The 13,639-nt window shown below is 39.5% G+C and overlaps 1 protein-coding gene across 1 annotated transcript in view; it reads left to right on the forward strand.

The window, feature by feature from the left end:
* Positions 1–13,639, forward strand: part of LOC145494320 (uncharacterized) — a 76,147-nt gene that overhangs the window by 16,792 nt on the left and 45,716 nt on the right. Inside the window, exons 7-8 of the mRNA XM_081473762.1 lie at positions 677–727; positions 8,318–8,371. Of these exons, the coding sequence (XP_081329888.1) occupies positions 677–727; positions 8,318–8,371 (105 nt within the window). The remainder of the gene's footprint in view (positions 1–676; positions 728–8,317; positions 8,372–13,639) is intronic.

Genomic DNA, 13,639 nt, shown 5'->3' on the forward strand with positions numbered 1-13,639 from the left:
ACCCCCAGGCGGTATCCTTTATCATTTACTCCGCCCAGGTTAAATTGTCCTCTAAGCACTATCAATTTCTATAATTTTTACCCACTACATTACTCATTTCCCGAAGGTAATTTTCAAGCTGCACCCGAGAATCTCAACCATAAACAGTGGAAGCTCTCGTAAGCGGACACCCTCGGGGCGCAAAAAAAAGGGTTCCGTAACTGAAGCTGGCCGCTTATGGGGGCTTGCCCAGCTAACAATTAACATTGAGAATGCAAAAAAACACCACCGCTTCAAATGACTTCTTTGTTTTTGATAATGGCGATAAATGTATTACAGCGGACAGCTCGTAAGCGGAGAGCTCTACTTAGAACCGCCCTCACAAAGTCCCGTTTGTACTCCCATACAAACTCTGTATTTACTCATAGTCGTAAGCGATTATTCCCGTGAGAGTCCGCGGACACGTTGAGGGCTTTCGATTTAGATTTTTCAATTGTTTCCAAACTCCCGTAAGAGGACACTGGAAGGAAATTCCACGCATATCGCATAGTATTGCAGTTAGTACTGCAGTTAGTTAACAATTATTCCACGAGCGCGCGTTGGATATGAGTCTCAGGCTAGGTGAAATGGGCTTTTTGTGTGCTTTAAATGATTATGATTTTTACCGACTTAGGTCTATATTACTCACTTTCTATAGGGAATTCCCAAGAACAACTCGAGGATTTAAACCGTGTAGGAGAAATCGCAGGTAAATCAAAGTTCTTCTTGGACGTTTCTCAAATTGTCATTTTTTTCTTTAAATACGTAAGATATACATACCGAAGAAGCAAGTCGCTTTGTAACTTTAAAAACAATGCTAGTCATATAATAAATGGTTTGAACCCAGGAGTATCATTAGTTCGTACAGTGTGATCGTCCGGGTGGGGGTAGTTCTGAAAAGAACAGTTGTTGGTCACTGACGTTTCGACAACCTGAGCGGAAATCATCTTCAGAGTCAAGTGAATAGTGTTTGTCAGTCGATGAAGTTTTAGGTCTGGTCTCTTGAACATGATTGGTCAGTTTAGCCATGATGGTATTGGCTGAAAGACTCGTGTAAAGTTTGTCATCAGTCATTGGTGGGTTTCGATCCATCTATTGTTGGTCAAATTGGTCGGTTTCGTTTCCGTCATGGATAAGTCGTTTGTAAGGGGCCGGTAGTTGTTGACATCTGTTAAGAGGCGTTTGTTCTAGGTGACGAATCCTGGCAGTCGGAGCGTTTGATCTTGTAAACTGCTCCGACTGCCAGGCTTCCTACATTGGTGAGACTGGCAGAAACCTTAACACAACACTGACTGAACACGAACGAGCCACGAGAAATGGTGATGCCAACAATCACATTGCTGTACATCATCAACTGACAAACCACAACATTGACTGGGACTCTGCCCAGTGTTAAAACCTACGATACAAACTATTTTCAACGACTGACCCTGGAAAGCTGGTACACTAACGTAGAACAAACGCATCTTAACTACGCTCAGGAATAAAAAATCTTAAGAGCAGATTGCTGATAAATTAATATTTAGGGTCGAGATACATCTTGAACAGCAGACTAATTCAGATTTTTGTTGGGTCATTAGACATGAATCCGAGCGCATTACAACGAACTGGTGTTGACCATGATTTTTTGAAAGGTAAGAAAATAAATCAAGATAAAAGTAATGCATTTTATTATGCAGATTTGCAATTTTGGAACTCAGTTAATTGTGCAAATCTACTATAATTTATTATCATACAGGCAAGAGTGTTTTACTGCAAAATACGCCACTAGTAAAATTCATGCGAAACTATATGCAGCAATTGAATGGCGTATAGTCTTGGAGCAGTCTCACTTTAAGTCGAAGATCGGCAGTGGAAGAACGCAAACCAGGAACAGGAGGGTCGATCAGAGGCGCGAGTTGAAACCGCAAGCCGCGAGTAAGTAGCACAGGCTTCGGAAGACGAGCAACGCTTGCGCTGCTAGCCGCACTTCGTCTGCATATTTCCTCGCAGATTTCGGGCAACAGAGGGATTGCTCGCAGTCTACTGAAGTGGGGTATTTTCCATATCGTCACTTGTGATGATATTGATCATACTATTTAATTTCCCGCTTTTTCACGGTTGTTTGTGCCAACAGTCAGTTTGACTATAATAAAAGAAAATTAGCCGGTGGCTTAGAGATATGAATTTATTTTCTCGTGTTAAAACAGTATTTTACTCAAAAACTGAGCAACTGGAACATTTTCTTAGAGAAAAACATGCAAACATGCATTACACTTTTGTCACCCATATCTCAACAACATCGTACATGAATGTGACTAAACTCCAGACACAACACATAAATAGCAGTCATTAGTGTAGAAGCGGCGGATGGTCCAGCCAAAACCTCCTCTCAATTTTTAACACAGGCTCAAAGATTTGTACGTATTTGCTAGGCGAAAAAGTTCAATGGAAGAAGAGTTACGTAAAAAACCGCAGAGCGTCCTCCGATTTTCTGCAGAAAATATTGTAAAATAGCAAGCTTCAAGTCTATCATGAATAGAAGTTAAAAGTAAAACCGTTGACTCGTCAATCAGGCGCTTCCCACGTTTTTGAGAAACACATAAAGCTAGGAAAGGAAACATCTCGTAAATGTTACTAAATCGTATAGGGAAAGACTCGAAGAAATCTTTACAAGGTATGATGTGTAAATTAAAATATAATGTGAGGAGAGAAAATTAGATAATTAAGTATGTTTTACACATTCGCTTTCGCTATCAGAAAATATAGAAATCCAACATAGATATATTAGTTTTAGCTCGTTTTGCATTTCTAAGTTACAGGTTACTGTTCCAGTTCATTGACCGTAACAGACACCTACTATTTTGTTGTAGGATCATAACTGTAATTAGCGTTGAACTGTAATGACTAGCTGCAATAGTCTTTTGTCAAACTGTTATCTACCTGTATTGTTTTGAAAGTTATTAATCTTGTAAACGTCGAATTCCGTTGTAGCCAATCGAGCTTTCTGAAATGTATTAGATGATGTTTAGTTAAGACTTTTTAATAGCTTTACGTAATTATAATCCTTTAGAATTGTGCTTTCGGCTTAAATAGTCGAGCCTTGTGAAATATTCTTTGGTTACATTCTGGTTGCATTCCGGTTATGTTCCGGTTGCATTCTGGTTGTGTTCTTGCATTAAAACGATATCGTTGAACCTAACTTCTGAGTGCTGTTGACGTCTCTGAAGATAATTCCCTGTAACAGATCCGGTACTGATCCCCGCAGCAAGAGAGTTTCCCCAGATTTTTACAGAAGTGCTTTCCCAGGCCAAAAACCTGTTATCACAATAATAAGGTCAAATAACCTGTGAAATGGCGACCATATACCAAGACGTGAGAGGAAACAGAACTAAATGCCAACCACTTGCTAGAGAAATTGCAGTACAGTATGTACTAAACGAAACATGAACACTGACCGAATGTATAAAGAAAACTTTTTTTTTTATTTAGGTTGTTTCAAACAACGTGTCAAATTGAAGACATAAAACTAGAAAGCTAAACAATTGTTGCAGCCATGACATCAACAAGAAAAGTTGACCGCAGTCTGAGGGCGTGATCCATTGAACCAAAACTTTCAGGGCTGTCTAAGGTTTAAAAGTTTCTTGCTGGCGAATGGATTGCAACGCGTACAGACGGTCTCGTTCCATTCCACTCACAGTTAAAATGGCGGATGTTGGATTTTAGAGTTAGATGACGATTTCGACATTATCAACCCATGATATTGTGCGAGCTGTTTCATGCGTAGAAATCTAACCCTTATGACAAGTCATTTTGAGGAGACTGTTCCCAGATATTTGCCGGCTGAGTTCAAACACCACTTTCGAATGACGAAAAGAACATTCGAAATTCTCTCAGGAATAAACCGTTTTTAACAGTCAAAACATACACTTAGCTTGCGAAGCAGCTGCCAACCTGTTGTAAGTGCACATGAATGTACGAGTAACACTGATAAGTCCGCTGTTAACAATCCACAAAATCTAGACTGATAAGTGTTTTCTTCCATGTTGAACATAGAAAGTATACCGCCAGGAACTGGAATTAAGAATGGGTCGGTCAAATGGAATGCTCAATTTTCGATCGGACCGGCCCAACCGAGAAAAGGTCCACGCGAAAGGTGTATCGGCTTTTTCGAAACTTTTCTTGTTGGACCGAATTGATCCATTCAGTTTTAGTCTGAGATTTCCGGAAATCTTGGTTGAATGGATCGTGCCCTAGATTTTAAAATCTAGACCGGCATCTAGATCGCTCTACCTTTTACTCTCGCCTTGAGAAAATTGGTAAAAAAAAAAACTAAAAAATCATTTGGCTTCCAGTTCTACTCAAACTACTAAGTGGAATTAAGCCCAAAGACAAAGAGAAAAAAGGACAATAACAAAATTCAAATCAGCCAATGAAAACACCAGCTGAATACGAAATTGAGACCCTTTTTCAAGCCCAGACGTAAAAAGTGTTCAAAACAAAACTTAGCGAATGAAACGCCCCTACGAAATTTTGTTAGTCAATAAACGAGGCTAGAGAAATTGAAAACATTCCTGTCAGTGTGTTCGACCCTCCTGTGAGCAAAGTTTTCATCTATATCCGGAAGCAAAATGACAGTGATTACAAACTGGCTACCTGAGCGGCTTTCAGCGAAGTCAAATCGTCTGGTTTAACCGTATAATGAACATCTTTTTAACCGAGCTTGGTCGGTCTGTATGGGAGAATCTTGACCTCGGTCATGCGTACAGAACGAACGCAGTGAGGTCTGTACTCACCACGTCGGTCAATATTTTTCCATACAGATCTCCCATTCGGTAATAAGAACGAAATACGTAATAATCAGAACAATGGCGGGATCAGTGGCTGCTACCGAGGCGTTAACTCAGTGCCACGCTTTTATTTACATGTTTTTCCTTTTATAAAAAAAAAATTCTAATTAGGATGATTTACATGCAAGGTAGGTGTAACTTTTGACAGTATCTGGCCTCATCGGTCGTAGGTTCTTATGTCTCCAGATCTTTTGTTATTTTGTGCAATTTCTGTCGATCTTCAGTTCCTGGCAAAGATTCTGATAAATGAAAAGAGAGCTTGTGATTTCTACAAACAGATCGGCTGCTTTCCAAAGGCAAGAAAAGAAAACTGTGATTACACTCTCTTAAGCTCAAAAACTAATATTTAAAGATTTCACTAATAACTCCCCAATACACGTTTTGATTCTCACAGCATGCATACATGGGACGAAAGGAAACATCCAAAAGAAGAAAAATGACTTACGAAATGCGTTAAATTGCTACACTGAAGGGATTGAAGTGAAGTGCAAAGATGACAACTTGAACTTCCAGCTTTACTTCGAGAGGTCACAGACTCATCAGCTACTAGGTGAGTTCAGACTGCATATTTGTTTTCCGTTGTAGCTTAGTGAGTTGAAATATCTAACTTCAGATTCTAAAAACTAAAACTGTACATTTTGATTGTCATAAGTTTCTTTCTTTGTTACTGAGTCCTGGTCATTTGTTCACACACCACTTGATGATTTTAGTTATTTCCAACACAGGCCTGGGTAATTAAAAATCAATATTATAAGAAAAATTAGGTCTTCATCACTTCTTTCAACTTAAGCGGCGACAAGTTAAGACGAAATCCGAAAGAAAATCAAGCAATTTCAGGTTTTAGTGGACAAAAATCTAGTACCAGAGTAATTTTAAGTATTTTACAGTCATTTTTACATTTTCTCAAAGCTAAATACATAAATAATTGCTTGAAATGACACCGAAAACAATTTCCCATGGGAACTAGTGCAAACACAGGCAAAATTTCATCATCAGCTTCATTTCACCAGTACTTTCAACTGTTTCATACGAAGTTCAACATTCGTTTTCGACGTTTGGTGTTGCTAGAAATGATTTTCTTTTGAGAGGATATTTAAAACAGTCGCACAGAAGTTTGCAATACGATGTAAATAATCTTGGTACTAGGTTTTTGTCCTCTGGTTACTCGAACTTCTGGCGCATTCCTTCTTAATACCAATCTCATGCAGTTTCCATGAGAGCTGCCTAACGTAATAGTGTACCGAGTGCCAAATCGAGAGCTTTCATGCAAAACAAACCAGGCTCCTAATAATGAATTCTTCGACTAGATATTTTACTCTCGCAGGACCATTCCCTACTAAGAACCCCTAGGGATATAAAAAGACGACCGGGAATTGTTTAGGCAATTTAGTAAAACACCGATCGAAGAGAGGTATCCTAAGATGGACGACCTTCTTATTTGGGGCCACCTTTTAAGCAATCATGCTTTACACTTTATTACGCCTCTATACTTTCCCGGGGGGACTCTCATATAAAAAAGGACGGGGGTGCTCGTCGTACGTGTTAGGGGTTAAAAACGTGGTTTGGTACCTCTTTGGGTGTTCAGCTTCAACAGGTCCACAGCAGGAGCTTTTGTGATACATTTTAGCGTATTGAGGCGAAAAAATATGACATGAGATAATGTGTTGTTTTAGAATTGGCACCTCTTAGGGGTGAAAAACATTTCAAGCTAGACCCACAAAACAGAATCTTGATACCTCCTAGGGGCTCTTTTCAAAATTTCAGACGAGCACCCCCGTCCTTTTTATATTAGAGTACCCCCGGGCGGTATCCTTTATCATTTACTCCGCCCAGGTTAAATTGCCCTCTAAGCACTATCAATGTCTATGATTTTTACGACTACATTACTCATTTCCCGAAGGTAATTTTCAAGCTGCACCCGAGAATCTCAACCATAAACAGTGGAAGCTCTCGTAAGCGGACACCCTCGGGACGCAAAAAAAAGGGTTCCGTAACTGAAGCTGGCCGCTTACGGGAGCTTGCCCAGCTAACAATTAACATTGGGAATGCAGAAAAACACCACCGCTTCAAATGACTTCTTTGTTTTTGATAATGGCGATAAATGTATTACAGCGGACAGCTCATAAGCGGAGAGCTCTACTTAGAACCGCCCTCACAAAGTCCCGTTTGTACTCCCATACAAACTCTCTATTTACTCATAGTCGTAAGCGATTATTCCCGTGAGAGGCCGCGGACACGTTGAGGGCTTTCGATTTCGATTTTTCCATTGTTTCCAAGCTCCCGTAAGCGGACACTGGAAGGAAATTCCACGCATATCGCATAGTATTGCAGTTCGTACTACAGTTAGTTAACAATTATTCCACGAGCGCGCGTTGGATATGAGTCTCAGGCTAGGTGAAATAGGCCTTTTGTGTGCTTTAAATGATTATGATTTTCACCGACTTAGGACTATATTACTCACTTGCTATAGGGAATTTTCAAGAACAACTCGAGGATTTAAACCGTGCAGGAGAAATCGCAGGTAAATCAAAGTTCTTTCTGACTGTCTTTATGTGTATATATCTTCTTCGTCTTTTCTCAAATTGTCATTTTACATACATAAGACGTAAGATATACATACCGAAGAAGCAAGTCGCTTTGTAACTTTAAAAACAATACTAGTCATACAGTAAATGGTTTGAACCCAGGAGTATCGTTAGTTCGTATAGTGTGATCGTCCGGGTGGGGGTAGTTCTGAAAAGAACTGTTGCTGGTCACTGACGTTTCGACAACCTGAGCGGAAGTCATCTTCAGAGTCAAGTGAATAGTGTTTGTCAGTCGATGATGCTATAGGTCTGGTCCGTTGAACGTGATTGGTCAGTTTAGCCATGATGGTATTGGCTGAAAGACTCGTGTAAAGTTTGTCATCAGTCATTGGTGGGTTTCGATCCATTTATTGTTGGTCAAATTGGTCGGGTTTTGGTCCGTGTATTGTTAAGTCGGTCTGTTAGAAAGCCGTTTGTCGGTTTCGTTTCCGTCATGGATAAGTCGTTTGTAATGGGCCGGTAGTTGTTGACATCTGTTAAGAGGCGTTTGTTCTAGGTGACGAATCTTAGCAGTCGGAGCGTTTGATCTTGTAAACTGCTCCGACTGCCAGGCTTCCTACATTGGTGAGACTGGCAGAAACCTTAACACGAGACTGACTGAACACAAACGAGCCACGAGAAATGGTGATGCCAACAATCACATTGCTGTACATCATCAACTGACAAACCACAACATTGACTGGGACTCTGCGCAGTGTTAAAACCTACAGTACAAACTATTTTCAACGACTGACCCTGGAAAGCTGGTACACTAACCTAGAACAAACGCATCTTAACTACGCTCAGGAATAAAAAATCTTAAGAGCGGATTGCTGATAAATTATTAGTAAGGGTCGAGATACGTCTTGAACAGCAGACTAATTCAGATTTTTGTTGGGTCATTAGATATGAATCCGATTGTATTACAAGAAACTGGTGTTGACCATGATTTTTTGAAAGGTAAGAAAATAAATCAAGATAAAAGTAATGCATTTTATTATGCAGATTTGCAATTTTGGAACTCACTTAATTGTGCAAATCTACTATAATTTATTATTATACGGGCAAGAGTGTTTTACTGAAAAATACACCACTAGTAAAATTCATGCGAAACTATATGCAGCAATTGAATGGCGTATAGACTGTGAGCAGTCTCACTTTAAGTCGAAGATCGGCGATGGAAGAACGCAAACCAGGAACAGGAGGGTCGATCAGAGGCGCGAGTTGAAACCGCAAGCCGCGAGTAAGTAGCATAGGCTTCGGAAGACGAGCAACGCTTGCGCTGCTAGCCGCAGTTCGTTTGCATATTTCCTCGCAGATTTCGGGCAACAGAGGGATTGCTCGCAGTCTACTGAAGTGGGGTATTTTCCATATCGTCACTTGTGATGATATTGATCATATTATTTAATTTCCCGCTTTTTCACGGTTGTTTGTGCCAACAGTCAGTTTGACTATAATAAAAGAAAATTAGCCGGTGGCTTACAGATATGAATTTATTTTCTTGTGTTAAAACAGTATTTTACTCAAAAACCGAGCAACTGGAACATTTTCTTAGAGAAAAACATGCAAACATGCATTACACTTTTGTTACCCATATCTCAACAACATCGTACATGAATGTGACTAAACTCCAGACACAACGCATAAACAGCAGTCATTAGTGTAGAAGCGGCGGATGGTCCAGCCAAAACCTGCTCTATATTATTAACACAGGCTCAAAGATTTGTATGTATTTCCTAGGCGAAAAAGTTAAATGGAAGAAGAGTTACGTAAAAAACCGCAGAGCGTGCTCCGATTTTCTGCAGAAAATATTGTAAAATAGCAAGCTTCAAATCTGTCAAGAATAGAAGTTAAAAGTAAAACCGTTGACTCGTCAATCAGGCGCTTCCCACGTTTTTGAGAAACGCATAAAGCTAGGAAAGGAAACATCTCGCAAATGTTACTAAATCCTATAGAGGAAGACTCGAAGAAATCTTTACAAGGTATGATGTGTAAATTAAAATATAATGTGAGGAGAGAAAATTAGATAAATAAGTATGTTTTACACATTCGCTTTCGCTATCAGAAAATATAGAAATCCAACATAGATATATTAGTTTTAGCTCGATTTGCATTCTAAGATACAGGTTACTGTTCCAGTTCATTGACCGTAACAGACACCTACTATTTTGTTGTAGGATCATAACTGTAATTAGCGTTGGAACTGTAATTACTACCTGCAATAGTCTTTTGTCAAACTGTTATCTACCTGTATTGTTTTGAAAGTTATTAATCTTGTAAACGTCGAATTCCGTTGTAGCCAATCGAGCTTTCTGAAATGTATTAGATGATGTTTAGTTAAGACTTTTTAATAGCTTTACGTAATCCTTTAGAATTGTGCTTTCGGCTTAAATAGTCGAGCCTTGTGAAATATTCTTTGGTTACATTCTGGTTGCATTCCGGTTATGTTCCGGTTGCATTCTGGTTGTGTTCTTGCATTAAAACGATATCGTTGGACCTAACTTCTGAGTGCTGTTGACGTCTCTGAAGATAATTCCCTGTAACAGATCCGGTACTGATCCCCGCAGCAAGAGAGTTTCCCCAGATTTTTACACAAGTGCTTTCCCAGGCCAAAAACCTATTATCACAATAATAAGGTCAAATAACCTGTGAAATGGCGACCATATACCAAGATGTGAGAGGAAACAGAACTAAATGCCAACCACTTGCTAGAGAAATTGCAGTACAGTATGTACTAAACGAAACATGAACACTGACCGAATGTATAAAGAAAACTTTTTTTTTATTTAGGTTGTTTCGAACAACGTGTCAAATTGAAGACATAAAACTAGAAAGCTAAACAATTGTTGCAGCCATGACATCAACAAGAAAAGTTGACCGCAGTCTGAGGGCGTGATCCATTGAACCAAAACTTTCAGGGCTGTCTAAGGTTTAAAAGTTTCTTGCTGGCGAATGGATTGCAACGCGTACAGACGGTCTCGCTCCATTCCACTCACAGTTAAAATGGCGGATGTTGGATATTAGAGTTAGATGACGATTTCGACTTTATCAACCCATGATATTGTGCGAGCTGTTTCATGCGTAGAAATCTAACCCTTATGACAAGTCACTTTCAGCAGACTGTTCCCAGATATTTGCCGGCTGAGTTCAAACACCACTTTCGAATGACGAAAAGAACATTCGAAATTCTCTGAGGAATAAACCGTTTTTAACAGTCAAAACATACACTTAGCTTGCGAAGCAGCTGCCAACCTGTTGTAAGTGCACATGAATGTACGAGTAACACTGATAAGTCCGCTGTTAACAATCCACAAAATCTAGACTGATAAGTGTTTTCTTCCATGTTGAACATAGAAAGTATACCGCCAGGAACTGGAATTAAGAATGGGTCGGTCAAATGGAATGCTCAATTTTCGATCGGACCGGCCCAACCGAGAAAAGGTCCACGCGAAAGGTGTATCGGCTTTTTCGAAACTTTTCTTGTTGGACCGAATTGATCCATTCAGTTTTAGTCTGAGATTTCCGGAAATCTTGGTTGAATTGATCGTGCCCTAGATTTTAAAATCTAGACCGGCATCTAGATCGCTCTACCTTTTACTCTCGCCTTGAGAAAATTGGTAAAAAAAAAACTAAAAAATCATTTGGCTTCCAGTTCTACTCAAACTACTAAATGGAATTAAGCCCAAAGACAAAGAGAAAAAAGGACAATAACAAAATTCAAATCAGCCAATGAAAACACCAGCTGAATACGAAATTGAGACCCTTTTTCAAGCCCAGACGTAAAAAGTGTTCAAAACAAAACTTAGCGAATTAAACGCCCCTACGAAATTTTGTTAGTCAATAAACGAGGCTAGAGAAATATAAAACATTCCTGTCAGTGAGTTCGACCTTCCTGTGAGCAAAGTTTTCATCCATATCCGGAAGCAAAATGACAGTGACTACAAACTGGCTACCTGAGCGGCTTTCAGCGAAGTGAAATCGTCTGGTTTAACCATATAATGAACATCTTTTTAACCGAGCTTGGTTGGTCTGTATGGGAGAATCTTGACCTCGGTCATGCGTACAGAACGAACGCAGTGAGATCTGTACTCACGACGTCGGTCAATATTTTTCCATACAGATCTCCCATTCGGTAATAAGAACGAAATACGTAATAATCAGAACAATGGCGGGATCAGTGGCTGCTACCGAGGCGTTAACTCAGTGCCACGCTTTTATTTTTATTGTTTTCCCTTTTATAAAAAAATAAATTCTAATTAGGATGATTTACATGCAAGGTAGATGCAACTTTTGACAGTATCTGGCCTCATTGGTCGTAGGTTCTTATGTTTCCAGATCTTTTGTTATTTTGTGCAATTTCTGTCGATCTTCAGTTCCTGGCAAAGATTCTGATAAATGAAAAGAGAGCTTGTGATTTCTACAAACAGATCGGCTGCTTTCCAAAGGCAAGAAAAGAAAACTGTGATTACACTCTCTTAAGCTCAAAAAATAATATTTAAAGATTTCACTAATAACTCTCCAATACACGTTTTGATTCTCACAGCACTCATACATTGGATCAAAGGAAACATCCAAAAGAAGAAAAATGACTTAAGAAATGCGTTAAGTTGCTACACTGAAGGGATTGAAGTGAAGTGCAAAGATGACAACTTGAACTTCAAGCTTTACTTCTGGAGGTCACAAACTCATCAGGAACTAGGTGAGTTCAGACTGCATATTTGTTTTCCGTTGTAGCTTAGTGAGTTGAAATATCTAACTTCAGATTGTAAAAACTAAAAATGTACGTTTTGATTGTCATAAGTTTCTTTCTTTGTTACTGAGTCCTGGTCATTGATTCATACACCACTTGATGATTTTAGTTATTCCACCACACGCCTGGGTAATTAAGAATCAATATTATAAGAAAAATTAGGTCTTCATCACTTCTTTCAACTTAAGTGGCGAGAAGTTAAGACGAAATCCGAAAGAAAATCAAGCAATTTCAGGTTTTAGTGGACAAAAATCTAGTACCAGAATAATTTCAAGTATTTTACAGTCATTTTTACATTTTTCTTAAAGCTAAATACATAAATAATTGCTTGAAATAACACCGAAAACAATTTCCCATGGGAACTAGTGCAAACACAGGCAAAATTTCATCATCAGCTTCATTTCACCAGTACTTTCAACTGTTTCATACGAAGTTCAACATTCGTTTTCGACGTTTGGTGTTGCTAGAAATGATTTTCTTTTGAAAGGATATTTAAAACAGTCGCACAGAAGTTTGCAATACGATGTAAATAATCTTGGTACTAGGTTTTTGTCCTCTGGTTACTCGAACTTCTGGTGCATTCCTTCCTAATACCAATCTCATGCCTTTCCATGAGAGCTGCCTAATGTAATAGTGTACCGAGTGCCAAATCGAGAGCTTTCATGGAAAACAAACCAGGCTCCTAATAATGAATTCTTCGACTAGATATTTTACTCTCGCAGGACCATTCCCTACTAAGAACCCCTAGGGATATAAAAAGACGACCGGGAATTGTTTAGGCAATTTAGTAAAACACCGATCGAAGAGAGGTATCCTAAGATGGACGACCTTCTTATTTGGGGCCACCTTTTAAACAATCATGCTTTACACTTTATTACGCCTCTTTACTTTCCCGGGGGGACTCTCACATAAAAAAGGACGGGGGTGCTCGTCGTACGTGTTAGGGGTTAAAAACGTGGTTTGGTACCTCTTTGGGTGTTCAGCTTCAACAGGTCCACAGCAGGAGCTTTTGCGATACATTTTAGGGTATTGAGCCGAAAAAATATGACATGAGATAATGTGTTGTTTTAGAATTGGTACCTCTTAGGGGTGAAAAACATTTCAAGCTAGACCCACAAAACAGAATCTTGGTACCTCCTAGGGGCTCTTTTGAAAATTTCAGACGAGCACCCCCGTCCTTTTTATATTAGAGTACCCCCGGGCGGTATCCTTTATCATTTACTTCACCCAGGTTGAATTGCCCTCTAAGCACTATCAATGTCTATGATTTTTACCGACTACATCACTCATTTTCCGAAGGTAATTTTCAGGATGCACCCGAGAATCTCAACCATAAACTGTGGAAGCTCTCGTAAGCGGACACCCTCGGGACGCGAAAAAAGGGTTCCGTAACTGGCGCTGGCCGCTTACGGGGGCTTGCCCAGCTAACAATTAACATTAGGAATGCAAAAAAATACCACCGTACCGCTCCGAATGAC

This window comes from Orbicella franksi, chromosome 8, assembly GCF_964199315.1.
Source record: "Orbicella franksi chromosome 8, jaOrbFran1.1, whole genome shotgun sequence".
In the NCBI taxonomy this organism is placed as follows: Eukaryota; Metazoa; Cnidaria; class Anthozoa; order Scleractinia; family Merulinidae; genus Orbicella; species Orbicella franksi.